At 49.4% G+C, this 19,741-nt stretch overlaps 6 protein-coding genes across 6 annotated transcripts; 4 read left to right on the top strand and 2 right to left on the bottom strand.

The window, feature by feature from the left end:
• Positions 1-11: 11 nt before the first annotated feature.
• On the bottom strand, positions 12-2,889 carry POJ06DRAFT_19703 (glycosyl hydrolase). The gene has a single exon (XM_056185057.1). The coding sequence runs from the start codon at positions 2,391-2,393 to the stop codon at positions 219-221; it is 2,175 nt and encodes a 724-aa protein (XP_056041137.1). The 5' UTR covers positions 2,394-2,889; the 3' UTR covers positions 12-218.
• Positions 2,890-4,518: 1,629 nt separating this feature from the next.
• Positions 4,519-6,234, top strand: POJ06DRAFT_277742 (general substrate transporter; the record flags this gene model as incomplete). Its single annotated transcript, XM_056189724.1, has 3 exons — positions 4,519-4,811; positions 4,863-4,945; positions 5,007-6,234. The coding sequence occupies 3 exons, from the start codon at positions 4,519-4,521 to the stop codon at positions 6,191-6,193; spliced, it is 1,563 nt and encodes a 520-aa protein (XP_056041136.1). The 3' UTR covers positions 6,194-6,234.
• An 866-nt stretch (positions 6,235-7,100) lies between these two features.
• On the top strand, positions 7,101-8,553 carry POJ06DRAFT_285535 (NADP-dependent oxidoreductase domain-containing protein; the record flags this gene model as incomplete). Its single annotated transcript, XM_056190201.1, has 4 exons — positions 7,101-7,229; positions 7,286-7,435; positions 7,490-7,588; positions 7,643-8,553. 4 exons carry the CDS (start codon positions 7,101-7,103, stop codon positions 8,210-8,212), a joined length of 948 nt encoding a protein of 315 aa, XP_056041135.1. The 3' UTR covers positions 8,213-8,553.
• On the bottom strand, positions 8,554-12,015 carry POJ06DRAFT_285533 (glycosyl hydrolases family 31-domain-containing protein). Its single transcript, XM_056190200.1, has 5 exons — positions 11,822-12,015; positions 11,685-11,757; positions 10,384-11,633; positions 10,251-10,328; positions 8,554-10,181 (listed from the first exon to the last, which is right to left on the bottom strand). Exons 1-5 carry the CDS (start codon positions 11,996-11,998, stop codon positions 8,895-8,897), a joined length of 2,865 nt encoding a protein of 954 aa, XP_056041134.1. The 5' UTR covers positions 11,999-12,015; the 3' UTR covers positions 8,554-8,894.
• A 2,870-nt stretch (positions 12,016-14,885) lies between these two features.
• Positions 14,886-16,879, top strand: POJ06DRAFT_296924 (family 49 glycosyl hydrolase; the record flags this gene model as incomplete). Its single annotated transcript, XM_056190579.1, has 2 exons — positions 14,886-15,394; positions 15,445-16,879. 2 exons carry the CDS (start codon positions 14,886-14,888, stop codon positions 16,775-16,777), a joined length of 1,842 nt encoding a protein of 613 aa, XP_056041133.1. The 3' UTR covers positions 16,778-16,879.
• A 1,190-nt stretch (positions 16,880-18,069) lies between these two features.
• Positions 18,070-18,828, top strand: POJ06DRAFT_185144 (uncharacterized protein; the record flags this gene model as incomplete). Its single annotated transcript, XM_056184767.1, has 1 exon — positions 18,070-18,828. A coding segment is annotated over one exon (759 nt), but the record flags the coding sequence as incomplete, so codon positions are not given.
• Between the last annotated feature and the right edge of the window lie 913 nt (positions 18,829-19,741).

Genomic DNA, 19,741 nt, shown 5'->3' with positions numbered 1-19,741 from the left:
TTCATCACTGCTCTCCAGATCTGCGCGACGTTTGCTATAAAGGAACGGTCGACTCCACCGACTTGTAATCTGTTGGTTTAGCCCAATCTATTAGCTCGCAAACTACAAGCAAAGCATATCTCGCGCTTGACAAAACTTGCAACATTCAATCCAACAAAATAGTTCACCACACAAATCACTCCAAACAAACTTCTTTTAAGGTAAGATCTCCGCCAAGCTCAGGTCCAGGCCGACTTGATGCCGTTGACGTCGACAGACACAGAACTGGCAGTCCCCCCGACCGAGTACAGCTTGACGTCGGCACTGTCGTCAAGCGGGAAGATCTGGGACGTGATTGCGACCTGGCCCAGGCCATCAAAAACCTCGACCGACGACCAGTCCAAGAAGATGTTGAGCGTGATGACGTCGGTCGTCTTGGTCGGCATGGTCGCCACGAACCGGCCCGGGTAAGGGTTAGGCTGCCAGGTGACAAAGGCATTGTCGCCGGACTTGAACCGGTCGACAAACACGTACTGGCCGAGGAAGTCGTATCCGATGACAGTCTCTTGGGAATTTGTCGAGTTGGATCGCAGGATGATGCCGACCTGGCTTACGGTTCCGCGTTTGAATTCTAGCGTGAGCTTCATCCTGGTATTGTAGGGCGCCGGTACTGGGACATTTGTCTGGCCGGACTGGAGTGTCTTGTAGGTGCGAGAGTACAAGGTCCGCGTGTATAGCGACGACAATGTCGACACCGGCTGCTGCACGAGCTTGAGCTTGTTGTTGATTGTCTTGAGCGACATCTTGCGCGGAATGCTCATGGCGCTGCGCCAGGTCGTGGTCGGGATATTTTGCGCGTAGGCCCAGTTGTTCATCCATCCAATCGCGACCCGGTCGTCAGACGGCAGTCCGTTAAATGGCACGGCCGCATAGTAGTCCGGGCCGTAGTCGATCCAGTTGGCCTCATCCTTGGGGGTGTCGGAAAAGATGATTTCGTCGACATGAATGTGGGCCAAGGGCCCGGTGTTGGCGTCCGTGATAAGCAACTGGGCCTCCTGGCCGACATAGCCAGCCACATTCCAGCTTCGCCACACCAGAGCCTCACTGTTGCCGCCGGTCTGGGAATGCACAATCTCGCCGTCGACGACAAGGCTGAACGAGACTTGGTTGTCGTCAGGAGTTCCAGCAGTCAACGGGTTGTATGGATAGGAACCACCTGCAATCAGGAAACTGATGTAATCCTTCGTGATCGTGAACGTCGGAGACGTGACCGTGCCCTTCGCAACGTCACCAAAGAGGTAAGTCGTGAACACGCCGGTTCCAAGATAACCCCGAATATCCCACACGTCAACGGTCGACGCCTGCCGGGGACCAAGGCCGACAAAGTCGCCAGTGGCAGTCCATCCTAGGTCTTCAAACGTGGACGATGTCGACTCAAAGTCCTGGAACACGATACTGCCGGACGGGATCTGGGTGGGGTCATAAATGTCCGCTTGATCGGGGACAAATGTAGATCCGTCGAACTCGCCGATAATGTATTGCGTGCCGGACGCGGGAACGAGACCGCCAGGGTTAATTGCCATCATCAGGACCCACTTTTCGTTCGACCTCGAACCGTCGACATGGAGCGGAAACAAGGACGGACACTCCCACTGGCCGAATCGCGCATTTTCGGGTCCGAAAAGAGACTCCAACGACCAATCTTTCAGGTTTGTCGATGAATAGATAAGAAGCTTTTGCTTCATGGCCAGGAAAGCGACCATGATCCATTTGGATGTTTGCTCATGCCAAAACACATATGGGTCGCGGAACTGGTTCCACTGGTCCTCGTACCCTGGCGGCGGCGACTCGATGACGGGATTGCCCTCGTACTGGGTCCAGGTAAGGCCATCGTCGTTCGAATACGCGATGGACTGGGACTGCTGGCCCTCGCGAATGACCGCGCCGCCCGGCTCGGTGTGTGCGGTAGGGTAGTTGCTGGTATAGATGGCAATCATGGGTTTCGTATACCTTTTCTTCTTGCCGCGACCTCGGCCCTTCTTGTCGTGGACCGGAACAGCAAAGCCCGACGTGTTGTCAACGTCGACGACGGCGGAGCCAGAGAAAAACATCTCCAGCACGTTCCCGTTGGAGTCAGACTCACACTCGAGCGCAATCGGCAAGTGCTCCCAGTGCACGAGATCGGTCGAGACCGCGTGGCCCCAGGACATGAACCCCCAGGTAGTCCCATTGGGGTTGTACTGGTAGAACAGGTGGTACTTTCCGTCATGGTACACAAGTCCGTTTGGATCATTCATCCAGTTCATCTCCGGAGAGAAGTGGAATTGCGGACGGTACTCCTCAGTGTAATAGGCCCGGGCCAGATGGCCAAAGCCAACCAGCACAGTGAAGAGGCAAGTGGTTAAGGCAACCATGGCTCTCTGTCTCGCAACGAAGATTGGTTCTGCTTGTCTGTCTCGGACAATTTCTTACTGACAGCGTAGACATCTGTCATTTGTATTCTGTCCATGAGCGGGGAAATGGCAGGATCGGACAAGAAATTTGAGGAGAAAAAGCTCGGTCTTCCAAGCAGGGAAATGGCAGGATCGGACAAGAAATTGAGGAGAAAAAGCTCGGTCTTCTTAGCCAAGGGAGGAGAAAACTCGCAGATCAGCAAGCAAAAATGAACAGAAATAAGCAAAGAAAAAACCAAGCAAAATTCGTTGGCACCAATCATCAGAATTGCAGTATAATGCGGGGAGCAGGATTTCAGTGCAAGGGAACTCTGGATGATTCCGGAGGAGGATTCGAGTTTGGCGACAAAAGTTTAAGCAATGAATGAGCTTGTGGCTACCTTCATTACTGCGTTACGTTGGAAAGTCGTATTTCTCGTACACTAGACCCAAAACGTAATAAACGTAATAGTGCTCGAATTAAGGTCCCTCGCTTCTCCCTTATCAATGGACCGCCAAGAAATCTCTAGAACAGCAACCCTCGTTATAGCATAATTCGTTCATTGTCGAATGGTCAGTGGTGTTTGGTGCTGACTACTGCTGCCCAATACAATATTGCCAGTGGAGCTCCAATTTTCGGGTTGTGTTCTTTTTATGGGGCTCGGGCTCTCTGTCACCTAACAATTGGAATACCTGTGGTTGTATTCTATATAATGTGCGCTTTGCATTTTCCAGTTCCTGTTGTGCGCGTTGAGAGTGTCGCTTGCGTCCCAGTTTCTGCAGGTTCATGGTCGGCCGGCAGCCCCGCAATAGACTAGAGGATCTCGCCCAACACGATTACTATGTTTAGACGATAGCGAAGACAGTCTGCGAAACTAGCGTGGTTGTTCAATGCAGGTGCTTTTTGCGAAGCGAGCAACCAGCCGGCTGGGTGCTCCCTTGGTGTTCGACGAGTAGAGGGGTGGTTAGAGAAATCCCCTCACCTGGAATAGGCGTTCTTCTGCTTAGTGCTCCCCGCAATTCATTTCCACATGCCACTAGTAGACGAACAGGATCATGCAGAGACGGTCATTGTTGTAGGCCCCAGGTTCCACGATGCGGGGTCGTGGTCAAAAGACAGGGCTAGCAGCTAGTCATAGACTTTTTCTGTCAGGGACTGACAGACCTATGGTCCGATGCCAACGTTTGATGAAAGATTGGTGTCGATTGCCAGCACTGGATCAGCCTTCACCGCAAGATGCCGCCAGTTCGAGTGGCACTAGTGATTATTGAGAATGCGAGTTTATGGTTAAAAAGTAAAGTGCGGAGATACGGGGTCGAGCTAGTTGGTATCGGTGCAGCCATTCAGCAGGAGACTGAGGTTAGCTTACTGAGTTAGGTATACATTTTACAGGACGAGGGGCAGATGACCGGGGTCCGCGTCGACCAGCGCCGCACAGTGTGGGTGCGTACAGTTTTAGTGTGTTAGTGCGTTGAATGCTGAATTCCCCACACGGGCGAAGGCGAGGACGAGGGGGCTGCTTTGTCCGCACTACTCCACATCAAGAAATGCAGTATGCAGTCGATGAAAAGGATGCAACTAGGCTATCTGGATGCAGATGGCATATGGTTTTCTTGCTGTTGTTGCTGTGGCAATACAATTAATTAGTCAGTTTAATGCAGCAAAAGTGGCGAGCTTGGAAAAGGTGGGACTAACCCCGCAGTCCCACTTTTAGACTAAGACACGTGCGCCACGCCGATCTCGATTGTGCCTCCGAAGTCAACACAGTTCAAACTCTATTAGCCACACGCCCAGTAGCGCCAAGCCAGCGCCACGGTAATTAAGTTCATCACCGAGACAGTGCGGAACAATCCACGCGGGGCAACTCCAACTCATTCGCCTCTTTCTTCTGTTTCCCTCCCCGGAGGCAAATGCGTCCATACGCCACGCCACCAGTAAGAACAACCCCACCCCGCGCATTCTCCACAACGACGCAACCAAACTATATCCCCGGCCGGGGGTGGGCTGATAAACGGCCTATATAAGAACAGCTCCGTTCCCCAGACTCGACAACTTCTTTGGTCATCAACTTCCGCTTTATACATTTCCTGCTCATTATTCCTCACAATGAGGCTCTCTCTTGCTGTTGAAAAGCCTTCGCAAGGCTCATTCTGGCCCTCGATTCTGGTCGCCAGTTTCGCGTGTTTCGGTGGTATCCTCTATGGTTATGACACTGGATCGATCAGCGGTATTATCGCTATGGACCATTTCAAGAAGGTCTTTGCTACTACCACCAACGCCGTGGGTGACCCTGTCCTTACTTCTGGCCAAACTTCTCTCATCGTGTCAATTCTCTCTGCCGGCACTACAATCGGATCATTCTCGATGTCGTTTGTGGGTGAAATCTTCGGTCGTCGAATGTGAGTTTGATCCCGTCAAGCCTTGTCATGCAACAGGTGCTAATGATTTAGTAACTTGATTATTGGCTGTGCCGTCTTCGCGCTTGGTGTTGCCCTCCAGGTTGCTGCGTCTGCTATTCCCTTGTTTGCCGTTGGTATGTTGTCGCGTCATGTGGCGTTTGTCAAAAGCGATTTTTGCTAACAATTCTGGTTAAGGACGATTCTTTGCCGGTCTCGGTCTCGGATTTATTTCTGCTGTCGTTCCCCTCTACCAGTCTGAGGCTGCTCCCAAGTGGATTCGTGGATCTATCGTTTCTGGCTACCAATGGGCCATCACGATTGGTCTCTTGATTGCCTCGATTGCCAACAACGGTACCAAGGATCGCGACAATACTAGCGCTTACCGAATCCCTCTTGCCATTCAGTTTGCGTGGGGCTTGATTCTCGCCGGTGGTATGGCTATATTGCCCGAGTCGCCAAGATATTTCGTTAAGAAGGGCAAGCTGGAGGAAGCGCGTAAGTCTCTCGGCCGCCTGAGCCACCTTCCTGCAGATCATGAGTTCGTGAGCGAGCAGCTGTTGGAAATCCGGGCCAACTACGAGTACGAACTCTCGTTTGGCAGCACCGGCTTCCTTCACTGCTTCACTAACGAGGGTCGCCAATTGTACCGATTGCTTGTCGTCATGAGCGTTCAGGCCCTTCAGCAGTTGTCCGGCATCAACTTCATCTTCTACTACGGTACCGACTTTTTCCAGAAGTCCGGCATCACGAATCCGTTCATTATTAACTTGATCACCAACATTGTCAATGTCGTCATGACTCCACCCGGTATGTACGCTGTCGAGAGAATCGGCCGTCGCAAGCTATTGCTGGTCGGTGCCATCGGCATGTGCACTTCTCAGTTCATTGTTGCCATTGTCGGCGTCAGTGTCAACTCAGTCGTTTCCAACAAGGTCTTGATCGCTTTCGTGTGCCTGTACATTTCCTTCTTTGCCTCGACCTGGGGTCCTGTCGCTTGGGTCGTCACTGGCGAGACGTTTTCGCTCCGAACTCGATCCAAGAGTGTCGCTCTTTGCACCATGTCGAACTGGATCTGGAATTTCGGTATCGGATACGCGACGCCTTATATGGTCGACTCTGGTCCCGGAAATGCAAACTTGGGACCCAAGGTGTTCTTCATCTGGGGCACTTGCTGCTTCATTGCCGTCCTCACTGTCTACTTTTTTGTGTACGAGACCAAGGGTCTGTCGCTCGAAGACGTCGACGAGCTGTACGAGAAGGTTCCCAGTGCCCGTCACTCGGCCTCGTTTGTTCCTAGCCATAGTTTGACCGAAGAGGCCAAGGCAGCAGAAGGTGTTGTCGATGCCGAGAAGATGAAGAGCGTCCAGATTGAGCATGTTTAAATTGGCAATTTTACAATGTTAAGTTTATGTTCTACAGTATGAATTTGTTTTGATTATCTTAATTCTGATTTGAATAAACTGTCATGAATTGATGTTGAAGTCACAAGCATTAAGTGGATGCCCATAGAACCTATTGGAACAATATTCTTCCGAATCAAGCCCGGACGCATCATCTGACCTTATTCCCAGAACTCTAATCCCGGCGCCGAGCCCGAGGTAGGGTAAGTTTCCTGTACCTCGTCCGTGGGAAACCATTAACCGTTGAACCGCGTGGCGGGCAGTGTACTACATTATTCTATGCCGCCAAAGTATTAAGTTATCAGATTGAGCATGTCTAATTGCAGTTCATCTAATAATGTTACAATTTGACTTGAGCATTGTTGTTCTACACAATGATCTTTAATTGAGTGTATTGCACCACGAATATGGTCTGAACGAAGACGAACTGTGCACTTATAATACATCGCAAAACATTGCAACACGCGTAGTCCGTAGTCCGTAGTCCGTAGAGCCCAACACTATAAGTAAGGAGTGACCCACAAAATAATAATAATAATAGTGGACCAGTGATTCGGGTTGGGCTACTCGCACGAATAAAGCTCAAAGTTGTTTGAAAGCTCCTCCCAGCCACAATATCTGATTACTGCTAGCCCACAGGGTCCTACGTCGGATGTTGCTCCGGATCGCCGGAGATCGCATCGCCCGCATCCCCGAATGTCATCATGTTATGTTCAGCCCCCCAAGAAACCGACGTTCAGATAACAATTTGATGATTAATCTCGTCAGCTATTCCCAAGCTCCCTTTGCTGTATAAAGCAAACAGCAATCCCTGTGGTGAGAATTCGAAAAAACCACCCAGAAATTGGTCGCAATCATAGTTGAATACAGATCCACTCCTCTCTACGAAATGTCGACCGAATTGAAAGTCATATTTGGTGCGGCGGGCATTGCCATGTTCCCGGTTGAGGAAAGAAAGGAGATCTTGTCGGTCCTGGAGGATAACAATGTCAAGGAGATCGACACTGCCTATATATACGTGCGCTAGCAAACTCACGTTTAGTCAAGTTTCGTATTGTGCTAACAGTGAGATAGAGTGGCAGCGAGGCAGCTCTCGCCGAGGTTGGCGCGCCAGCTAGGTTCACAATTGACACGAAAGCACCGGCTTTTGTTCCGGAGTCACTATCCAAATCATCTCTACTAGCTGGGGCCAAAAAGTCCTTGGACAGCCTTGGAGTTCAACAGGTGCGTGAATGAATTGGACAGTATATGAGTTGCCGCTAAATCTCGGAATAACAGGTTGACACGTACTTCCTGCACGCACCTGATTACGACACGCCATTGGAGGAAACCCTGAGCGCAATCCAAGAGCTTTTCGAAGCCGGAACTTTTGTTCGCGTACGTACTCTGAAACATCGAGAGGCGTGGCCGAGTTATTAATATTCGTCATAGTTTGGACTCTCGAACTTCACTCCAAAACAGGTCCAGGAGATTTATGATTTGGCGACGGCTAAAGGCTACGTCCTGCCAACGGTCTTTCAAGGAAACTACAACGCTGTTGCACGCCATTACGAAACAGAGCTCTTTCCGCTATTGCGAAAGCTTGGCATCAAGTTTTACGCGTACTCGCCCATCGCCGGAGGTTTTTTGGTGAAGTCTGCTGAAGCAATAAAGGCAGGGATCAAGGGAGGTCGCTGGGACCCGGAGTCGTCTATAGGCCAGCTGTATCTCAAACTGTACAACAAGCCAAAGATGGTCGCTGCACTGGAAGACTGGGAATCCATTGCCGCAGAGGCCGGCGTGTCGAAGGCGGCTTTGGCCTATCGTTGGACATTCTTTAGCTCGATTCTGGATGCAAACTATGGTGATGCTGTCATCATCGGTGCTACAAAACTCGAGCAGTTGCAGGACACATTAAAGGCAATCAAGGATGGCCCGCTTCCGAGCGACATAGTGGCCAAGGTCAACAGTATCTGGGAGTCAATTAAAGACGAGGCGCCAGTGGACAACATCCATGGTTAGGCTATCGAGCCGGTGTGAAGTGCGCGCCGAACTCGGCCAGCGGGGAATTTTACAAAATTAGATTCCATCTGTCGGAATTTCTTGATGTTTCTACCGAAATCGTTCTAGGTTGCTATTGAATTCAGATAGGTGAACTGATGGCGAGTGCAGAGGTATAGGTAATGCCATCCTCTGAGCCCCAAAAGTGACGTTTTGGCAGGTCCATTGATATAGAGGGAGGCGCAGCGCGGGTCCGAGGGAACGAACAGTCTACGGACTACCCTAATCGCCAAGCCGCCATGAAGTGCTGCTTGTGCGGGCCTCCACCCCCCACTTGCCCTCCCTGATCCGACGATAATCGCTAATTCGCAGCCCCTCGTTCCGAATATGGACTGGTCTGCTTGCTCGCCCGCAGCACTAGTCCCTTGTCGATACTCGTATCGTTTCAGATTCAAAACTGTGCCGGGCTAGCTTTATAACTACAATTTAAAAGGGCTGTGACTCTTGTCAACGCATGGTAGACTAGTCGAGAACCTCTGGACAACATTCCGACGATAAAACTTTAAATGCATTGAGACAGCGACATCATCACTATCTTTTGGAAGGACAACTCACCCTGGCCACAACGCAACCAAGTCAAAGATAACTCACAAAACCACCACTGCTGAGCTTTTCTCAACCCAAATAGCAAATGCAAAAAAGACTACTTCCATTGAAGCACACTCTTATTGTTCAAGTCAATGGTCAACCCTGTGATCTTGAGAACATTCTGACTCAATGCCACCTTCGCTCCAGCCACGCGACGACCGTTAAGATAAATGGTTGTCGGTGCCCTGCCAGACGCGTATCCCAAAATCTGTACTTGATCGAGTTTAGGCCCAATGCGGAATCCGTACCAGCTGAGTCCGATGGACAGCGTGTTACCGCTCAAATTGAATGCAAGCTGGCTGCTCTTTGGATTGACAGATATACCATCGTCCACATAAAGACTTCCAGATGCCGTTCCACTTTTATCTAGAGCCGCAATCAAGTAGTAGGGGTTTCGCACGGTTGCATATGTCGTCTTGGCCGGATACTGTGCAGGGAGAATAATTCCGCCTTTGACGTGGACATTTATATGCGTCAAATTTGCATCAAGCGTTTTGTATCCTGCCGATGTCGTTTCCGCGCTTCCAGTGTACCAATCATACCAGATGCCGTCTGGGAAGTAGCCTGTGACAGTATTTGCCCCTTCGGTCAACACGGGCGTGACCAATAGCCCGTCGCCCAATGTGAACTGTGTATCAATGCCGTACGTCTTCGTATCCATTGCATTGTCCCACCACAACGGCCTCAAGACAGCATTGCCGGTCTGCGAAGCCTGTTGCATCAAGCCGTATAGATATGGCAGCAGAGTGTAACGAATAGTGTATGCCTTCAATGCGGATTCCGTCACTGATTCCCACAAGAAAAAAAACGAATCCTCGTATCCGAGTGAGTGATGATGACGTGAAAACGGGTAGAACGCTCCAAGCTGTGCCCAGCGATTGCACAATTCTTCGGTGGTGTCGCCGTTGAAACCGCAAATGTCGGAACCGACCATTGGTATTCCAAAGAGCTGGTTAGACATGATCTGGGGGATAGACAGGTATAGGTCATCCCACGTAGCCGCGTTGTCGCCATTCCATTTCTGCGAATAGTGGCCCGTACCGGCAAACGATGACCGCGTTAAAATGAACGTCCTCTGGCCAGGATTTAGGGCTGACAAGGCGCTGTGCGTGTGAATTGCCTCGTAGTGGCCAAACAGGTTGTGCACGTTGTACTCTGAGATGCCGGAATAATGAGTGAGGTTTGTGGACAACGTACGACTGTTGAGACCCTGGACACCCCAAGCACCATTGTTGTTTATCCTGTATGCAGGTTCATATCCTGGTGGAGTCACAAAGTTGGATGCCTCATTCATGTCTATCCATAGGCCATCAAAGCTGTCGATCTGGTGAAACTTTTTAATCTATCATTTCTGAGTCAGCAAGCCATATCAACCTCAGACCGATGTGCTAGACAGTCAAGATTGGCATACCTGGTTTGTCCACCACGTGCCAGATTGCGGATGGAACCAATCTGCATATACAGTAACACCAGGCCAAACTTGGCCAAGCTAATCAGTGTGTTAGACAACAATAGTCGATACAAAAGCACGATAATCGACTCACAAACAAAGTCCCATTGGGCCACTTAAGAAAGACGTCACTTGACTTGCCGTCTTGATAAGGACCGTAGCCACTGACATTAGGAATACCAGGATCGACAATTGGCACATGATGGAGATGTTCCTGATGAAGCGTAGCAACGTAATCGTTCCAGTCCGAGAAACTGCTGCCCAGAGTAAAGTCCTGGTATTCATTCATATAGTTAATGTCGGCCCACACCGTATCCAGGTACATTCCGGCTTGCTGCAGCGAGTCAACCGTGTCCTTAATGCCCTGAGTAGAGACCCACGTGCCACCGTATCTGCACTGATGGAAACCCAGTGTCCACAGCGGCACGAACGCTGGCTTGCCAATAATAGACGTGTACTGATCAAGTGCCGCAGCTGGAGTCGGTCCCGTAAACACGTAAAAGTCGAGTACGCCACCGATCACACGATATGTGATCTGTCCCGGTACCAAGGCTACGTCCATGCCGTTCGAATTGCGCAAGAACACGCCATGGACCATGCCATCCCGCAACTCGAAATAGACGGGATGACTTCCATAGCCGTTGTTCAGCCTCGTGGTGCCCTGATCGAGATTCCAGAACGTCTGCAAAGTCGTGTCAGGCGAGCGCCGGAACGAGTCAGTCATGTCGCCGAGTCCGTAAATATTGGCATTATCAGGTAGGACTGACGATATTTCCAGAAACTCTTCCTCAAAAATCAATGACGGGAGCCCAGACACGCTTGTATCGAACAAGACTTCACCAGATGGCCTAGACACCTTAAACGTAAACGGAGAGTTGGTATAGGAGACGGCGTAGTCCTTGGTCTGGATAGAATGGCTCGAGGGAGTTCCTTCAGGCACAACACTCGCCGGAATCTGCCATCGTTTATTCGCCGCATCGGCGATCTTGATGCGAACGAGATCTTTGGAATATGGAGTAATAGACACCGTCAAATACTTGACATCAGGCGAATACAAGGCGCATCCCTTGCCATTGAGAGCCAAACCAAGCTGGGTAACGCCTTTGGAGACTGAAGTGTGAACGACGTCGTATCCGTCGCAGTTTGCGGTCGAGCGTGGAGCGCCGTTGGCCACGACGTAGTACTGACCATTGTTGTCGTCGGTATATGTAGCCCCGGATTCGACTAGCATGAGGTAGACGTAGAATTTCGATATTCCATATGGACCGACTGTGCCCTCGAAAGACCAGTTTCCGTAAGTGTTGTCGGCATTTTCCCACTGCCAGTGTACCGTGATGGTAGTGCCTAGAAGGATCATTCAGCATTATTTAATCTGGTGGTTGCAAATAAACGTACCGGTCATATTCCAAACTCCGTCATAAGTCTGATAATGGATATACGCGTTCATATTATTCGGGAAACTTTTGAGCTATAACAGGGAACAAAGATGAGAAAGAACCCCTGGACAGGATTGAACGACAATAGGTACGTACCATCAAAGATCCACTAAGAACATAATTATCATACGTGTACGTAACATTCTGAATAGCTGACGGGTCGTCGACATACTGGCCAAGAGCTTGGCCACAGAGACAACTGAATATGAAAGCAATAAGCAAACCGAGCTTCGTCGGCCCGCCGCCGATGGTCATGCTATGCGTGAGCCACATAAGATGCCAAGTGAAAGTTATTGCAAGATGGCCGAAGTAGTGTGCTATCTTGTGGAGCGACGAAGACACTTAAACCTTTTCTCTTTATAGTCGCACAGGATAGTTAGTATCCGAAAAGTGGTCGCAGAAACCAAGCGGAGTCGAGGAAGCGGGATTGTTCACTGGCAACCCCGCATGATTCAGTTGAGCACATACGTCGGATCCTGCCCCTCGAGTTTGAGGAGATCACATATCGGACGCGAATGCGCCAAACAGGACTGGGTCGGATAAAGTCGAACAAAGCAGCTAACTTGAATTGGTCAAGACTGAGCACGCATTGTTCCCGGAGCAAGTATCGATCTGCAATAAATACCGGATAAAATAATGTTCCAATCGGCAGGCTGTATGTGCCTGTCGGCCTAAATTCCCAACAGCTGAGATCCTGTCTGCGATACTCCATTGACAGGTGATGATCGTTTTCCGCATCAAATCTGAGCAGAGCACTCGACTGATCGAGGTTTAGGGCCCCACGACAGGACCTCGAAAGCTTTTAACCAATTCAGGGACGAGGACGGCCCCGCATCCGATCTGCAAGAATATAATTCCGATCTGACTCGGACATTCATAGATGTCATCCTTGGTATTGGATGCATGCATGGCTAGCTTCTTACCAGAGGTAGTGCTAACCCTCAGTCTCGGAGCGCTGTCCCACTCAGTGCGTGAGGGCGATATTCGGCCCAGTCCTCAGATAATCTCTCGTTTTATTGGACATATCTACCTAATGTATTGAGAGCTTTGCTCAGCATATTTGGCTACAAGTCCGACTAGGTGATTTTAAATTTGAAAGACGAGTCGGGAAGCTTACACTCCCCTGCAACGAGGTCTGTTCGAAGAAACCCGGGAATCAAAGTAGGAAATGTGGGAAATATGTCATGTTCGACATAGCGCTGTTCAGTATTTGAGGGGTGGCCTGTGCGCAGATTGAGAGCGTCAGGCCGACGCCAGATGACTGTGGAGCCATAGAAAACGGCTGCCGAGGTATTGTGGACTTTATGACTAGAGTACAACCGAGTCTAATTATATCGACTAAATAAATTGTACTGCGACGGTATATATTTGCTTGCTCGAAGGGTGGCAGTGCGTACGTTATTTCGACAGTTGTGGTCTGATTGCTTGGAGACTTGGAAATTTGACAAATCGTCACCATGGCTCGTCAACATAGACTCCTTGATGAAATCGAATTCTATTTGCAGGTGTAATAAGTTTTTGAACTCGCAAGTCGCAAGTTAACAATCGGTGCCACAAAACTTAAATTCGGTCCTTCATCTCAAGACAAACCCGCACGGCATCACGGAGCGCTGTGCCCATGTTCGTTATATTCACAACCGGGGGGTGTAAAGGCCCTTCCCGGTCCTCGACTTCAGCAACTGCACATACTCTTGCACTTGATCCGCATTATTTCCGGTCAAGATTGTTGGGGTTCTCCAACTATAACGAGTACGAGTACGGTTCAGCCGTGCCGGTTATCTTCTCCGCGCGGGATGCATTACAACAGAAAAAAAATAAATTAATAACCTGCGGTCACACGGCAGGAATGCCAAGCAATTGCCAACCCCGCACCGCCACCGACAAGCGCTTTTAAACTCAAATTTCTAGATCGGCCGGCCGGCAATTGCAGCGTGGTGGCTTGATGTCGCCCAATTCGTAATTATGGACCAGAACAAGTTATGACGGCGATCGATCTATTCAATAATAAGATACGCTGTGATGGAGCTAGTTTGCCATATTTTGGCCGCCATATCGCGACCACTGAGGTTAGGGCCAGAGCCACACTAGAGGCTACCTGTGGCTTGACTTCGCGCTTGGCAATACTGTAACGGACTAGCGTTAGTCCGAATATGAAAAGTGGGGTAATCGCCGATCCTGAATTTATCCGGTGCACCCAATGCAATAATATTTTGCCGGTGGCTGCGCTGTATGTAAAATAATTGCGTCCCCGCCGTAAACAGATTGAATAAGCGAGTGTACCTTAAATTATTAAATCACACAACACCAGTGTCTACATATTATACTGGCTGTGGGCGTGAAAAAGCCAAAGCCGGGCCACAGTTAGTGATGAAAATGTAAAAGTGCAATTGCCGCTCTGCCAGGGCTAGGGCACGATCAAGTCATGCGCACGAGACGCCCCGCCCGACCCACTGCAAATTTCTTTACACGTCTTTCACCGATCATGGCGCAGTATTCGCGATTAGAGTGATTAACAGCAATTACCCATCGTAGGTTTTGATAGGACCCATTATCCTCCACAAGCTGAAGTTCCACGGATAAGATTTATTCGTGCTGATCTTGAGCGCCCGTTCGTACGGCGGACTGACAATCCCAAACGCGCTCACTGAATTTTGCGGGGAAGGATTGGCTTAGGGTTTACGTGCTGGCGGGTAATCCGACACCCCGGATTTGCGTCTGGGCATCTCATCTCGAGACGTGGGCGATTACCGACCAGAATTCATACTGTTCTTATAATAGGCCCACGCAATTGAGCTGACGTCCATATCCTTGTAATTCAGAGTATCCAAGTGAGGGGTTGCTACATCTGCACTCAACCGTAACTGTCTGTCGATTCTGCTGCCAAACTTGACTGCATCACCCCATGATTATGGCGTGCAATTTCACCGCAGAGCTCGTCGCTACCGACCAACAGGGTCACGCAGAAGCTTTGCAGACTGATTTCTTCCGGACTTTTCTGACGAACAACACCGGATGCGCGATCGGCCCCAAGCATACTTCTGAATCTGCATCTAATAGAGTATATTTATGTCTGAATATAAATATCCATGATCTCTGATTGTGTTCATGTCTGTCTCTCTTTTCGGCATTATCTCGCTCTTGCTTTACCCTCGTCGCTGAAATGTTCGGTCCAGGTATCACACCGTATCTTGCTTTGGCGATTGTGTTCGCTCTCGCATGCGAAGCTGCTCCTTTTCTGCGCCGAGACTCCCAAAACATTCATGTATGGAACCATGATGGTGCCGTCGAATATCAAAATTCAAGTGCTGTCGCCGCTGCTAACGTGCGTGGCTCCACTTTCTACTCTACCACTATCGCCCTCAATAGTGAACCAGATGTCTTCTATAACTCGTTTGTGTACATGAGTATGCCGCGTGGCGGCAAGGGAAAAGTCGGTTACAGCACGGAAGACGGCGCCGAGTACGCGTCTTCGGCCCAAATGTCAATGAGCTGGTCCACGTTTCTGTACGGCGAAGATGCATGGGTGTACGTCTCCACGCTGGATCCGGCAGACACAATCTCATCGGCAAACGACGTCACCATTCGTCCTACAACCCGGGGATTTACCAAGCAGATGGTGAACCCGACAACAATCCGAATTTTTGTTCCATATCAAGCACAAGGTTACAGGTGAGTGCGCTTTGCTGGATGTAATCATGGATGACAGCCAACAGCTCTAGGTTTTCGGTTGAATTTAACACCCAACTCGTCACAACCTACAACACGTTGTCTGGATCTGGCTCTGGCCAACCCTCTACAACTCCCGGTCCCAATGGAGTGCCCATTCATGTTGAACCCCGCAACTCACTGCTGATATTTGCCGAGGCCATACCTACTGGTACCATGGCAACAGACTTGATCCCGTCAACCGGTGACATCTACTATCCGACGTCAGGTTTGCTCACAGGCGTCGAGGATATCAATCACCAGATTATTTACTTCCAGCCTGGAGTATATTACATGGGGTCAAACTACGCCCCTACGCTGTCTTCTACGGTGCAATGGGTCTACCTTGCTCCGGGCGCATACGTCAAGGGCTCCTTTGAGTTCCAGGGTGGCGCGTCCTGGCTCAAAATTACCGGCTTTGGAGTGTTATCTGGCGAACAGTACACGTACATGCCCGACAGGAACAACGGACTTAACCATGCCCTGACAGGCAAATGCGACAGCTCTTGCCTCAAGCTGTTTCAGTTTTTTGCGTCGTCGACAACAAGCCCGCATCTTGACCTGCACGGTGTCACAATTATGGAGCCGCCGTTCAACTCGTTCGTTGTCTATGCCAACAGCGAGTCGGACTTGAACCAGTTCAGCATGTCCGTATCCTCGTACCATCAAGTTGGAGCCTGGTACTGGCAGACAGACGGCCTCGAACTTTACGCAAACAGCATTGTCGAGAATTCGTTCTTCCACGCCAACGACGATGTCGTGAAGCTGTTCCACAGCGACACGTCATCGACTAACATTGTCATCTGGAAAGGCGAGAATGGACCGGTCTTCCAATTTGGCTGGGCTCCGCGCAATATCCAGAATATTAACATCAACGGTGTCGACGTTATACACAACCGGATCTGGTGGCAGGACGTCAAAGTCAACACGTGTCTGATTAACCACGCTCCAAGCGCTGTTGACCCGTCGTCCTCCACGACTGCTGATACCAGTAAGACGATCCAGGACCTTACTTTCAGCAACGTCCGCAGCGAGGGTATGAATATGTGCCTTATTCGCATCTGGGCCCTGTCGAATATGTTCAACATCAACGTCAACAACATGTGGATCGAGTCCTGGAACGGAATGCCCGCTGCCAGTCAGCAGAGCGTTTTCCATGCTTTGTCTGACTCGGCGGGTAGTCAGGTGAGCATAGGCAACGAAGTCAGCAGTGGCCAAGGATTGGGTCTTTCAAACTATCGGATATCGAGCACGCAGGTGACAAAAGCTGCGAGCAACTGGCAGGACACGGCTGCCGGTCGCCTGAATTTTGATGCCAACTTGTGGGAAAACTGGAACGCATTTTAGCGTCTGTTTGGTAAACGCGGACTTTGGATGATTATGATTGCTAGTTGTACAAGAGAGACTAGACCCTGAACCGTTAGCATACGAATGCCATTTATAAGTAGGAAGATGTTCCCAGTAATCGAAAACGAATTTTCGTGATATCTGATCTCACAAACTCGGACGCCCCAACAACTCGAGGCAGCCGAGGAGATACTCCGTCTTCTGGATCTGAAAGATAAGCTATATGGAGTCATGGATTAATTTAAATCAAAATTTGATGTCTCCGCCTTTGCGATTGCCCTCAGTCCAGTCAAAACGAAAGAAAGTGTGTTTTTCGCTATTCCAAGTGCGCTCATAGAGTAGGAATATAATCGAATGAGAGATCGCTCTCAAGACGAGCATAATACTTTTTAACGGTGGAACCTTTTCCTTCACTCAAGAGATTTATTCTGTACGTGTACCCCAGAGGTTGAACTGATTTTGTTTCGAAACCTTCCCAGTCGCCGGGTGAAGTGTATGGTTATGAACGTCAAGACTTTGTGGAGGGCGGCGTGCGGCTCGCACTGACGTGGCATCACCGAGCAACTCCGAGTTCTGGTGGGCTACTTTCGAGTTGAGGAGATTTGTTGTTCTGGTTTGTGTAGTTTGGTAAGCGCGGGAATGGACGACAGGATCCTTGAGGCGGAGTCCAAAAACTCCATGTTTAAGTTGTATTTAGTGTCCATGGTGGCACACTACAAAATCTTCGTAGGGAGAGGTCTAGGAAGGCCACCTAACAAAATAGCTGTACTGCTCGAATCAATAACTAGACTAACTCGACAGCGCATACATCGACGTCAGGTGCCCTTCACCGAAGTAACTTCTCAGTCTCATTATCGCAGACCGTTTAATGAGTTTTGATCTCCTTACTCCATTTGCCGGCGCTGCACCCATCTCTTGCTCGATAGGCTCGGTTCCATTTGCACATATGTATACTCGTAAACCGTCTGCTCTGTCTATGTTGTCGTGCCTTTTATGATATCGCCTGTAGGGCTGTTGACGATACGATATCGGCGATTTTTGACGCTACGGATACGATATCGGCGAAATAAAAAGTCTGCCGATATTTATTCGTAATTTTATCGGCAGATTTTAGAGCCTGCCGATACTATATCGGCAAGATCTGCGCCGATATCGGATCCGTACCGATAAAATCATGTGATTGTATCACGTGACCTACATGCTCCATTTGTCCTATCAAAAGCTGCTGATTTCTAGCCAGGGGTACAAAGTCCACGCTGATATTTGCTTCTGTAATTGTTTAGGCAACGAATATGGATCGTAGTCCTCGACCCAGCCGCCAGAGGCGCCTGGATTACCGTCTTCTGAATGACGGAAGTGATGAAGAAGCTTTATTCGAAGATCGTATACACGAATTACCAATGGCCCCCGATTCTGTCCCCCCGGATGAATTGATTTTTGGCGTCGCTAATAGTCCAGATTGCGAAATCCTTCCTTCTCAATCAATTTCTCAGAATCCTACAAGTCCAGTAACTGTGGATTCCAGTTCTTCCATTATCTCGGAAGACAGTTGCACGATTCAACCTCGCAATAGAGCGGCCCGGGCTACTGAGTGGATGTGGGCTTATTTCGAGACCGCAGAGTACAATCGGCCGTGGATAATGAAGAGGACCAAAAGCAAGAGGCTCACAGACCGTGATATCCGTTGCATCTATATCGATGAGCAGACTGGTATCCGATGTAATTGGAAGACCACAGATTCGGCAAGGCAAACTTCAACTTCAAACATGGCAAGACATTTGGAAAAGCATTCAATCTACGCTCCCGAATCTAGCCCTGGAGCTTCAGGCACAAAGAAACAGCCTTCTATCGCTACCTTTTTCAAAGGGAAAAAGATTCTTACAGTCCAGCAACTTCTCGAAAGGAACCTTTTACGCTGGATAGTTACGGAGAAACAAGCATTTACGACTATTGAATCTCCAGCGTTTCAGCAAATTTTTTGTGATATCCCAGGGATAACCCTCCCTCTGTCCTCACGCCATACAGTTCGGCAGCGACTTGTTGAAGATTTTACAGCACAACGTCTCCAATTAAGAGAAGAACTTGATTCTACTTGCAAGACCATCGCATTATCCCTCGATATTTGGACTAGCAAAAACCATCTCCCAATCTTAGGAATTATTGGCCATTGGCTTACCGAGCAATTTGAATACCGAGAGAGGGTACTGGAATTCACTGAGCTCCGTGGTTTACACTAAGCGGGGAGAACCTGGCAGCCGCAGTCGAAGAAATGCTCGTAGAGCTAGGACTGGAATCCAAGCTGATTACCATTACCGGAGACAATGCAAGAAACAACGAAGTAATGGCCTCGGAGTTGTATAACAGCCTCAAGGCTGAAAACCCTGAGAAGGAGCCATTATTCCAAGGAGAGGAAAGTTTTGTTCGTTGCCTCGCACACATTTTGAACCTTATCGTTAAAGATATCCTCCGAACTCTAAGATCTGACAATATTGACGAGGCATTTTCTGCTTGTAATGACCTCAGGGACGGAATATTTTCTCAATTTTCCTCGACAGGGCCATTAGCCAAGCTGAGAATCTTCGCCCTTTGGATTGACAGGAGCCCCCAGAGAAGGCAGAAATGGAAGGAAATCTGCAACTTTCTTAACCTGCCCAATAAGTTCATCCAATACGATGTTGAGACAAGGTGGAATTCAACATTTCGGATGTTGAATGATGGGCTTCAAGCTAAACGTCAAATCAACAAGCTTTTAGAGTTACAAACAGACATCCCACCGTTTTCATCTGATGATTGGCTATGGCTTGAACAAGTCCAGATGATTCTTGCGAAATTTGATGAATTCACTCTGCTCATATCAGCAAAAAAGCCACAAATCAGCCTCTCACTTGCGATTTATTACGAACTTCATGATTTGCTTTATGATGCGTCCGAGCGCAAGGGAGAGTTTTCCAACCTTGGATATGA

Source organism: Lipomyces tetrasporus (genome assembly GCF_029532465.1).
Source record: "Lipomyces tetrasporus strain NRRL Y-64009 chromosome Unknown POJ06scaffold_10, whole genome shotgun sequence".
Taxonomy (NCBI): Eukaryota; Fungi; Ascomycota; class Lipomycetes; order Lipomycetales; family Lipomycetaceae; genus Lipomyces; species Lipomyces tetrasporus.
The sequence above is the reverse complement of the archived record's forward strand: the minus strand, read 5'-3'. Positions and strand labels throughout refer to the sequence as shown.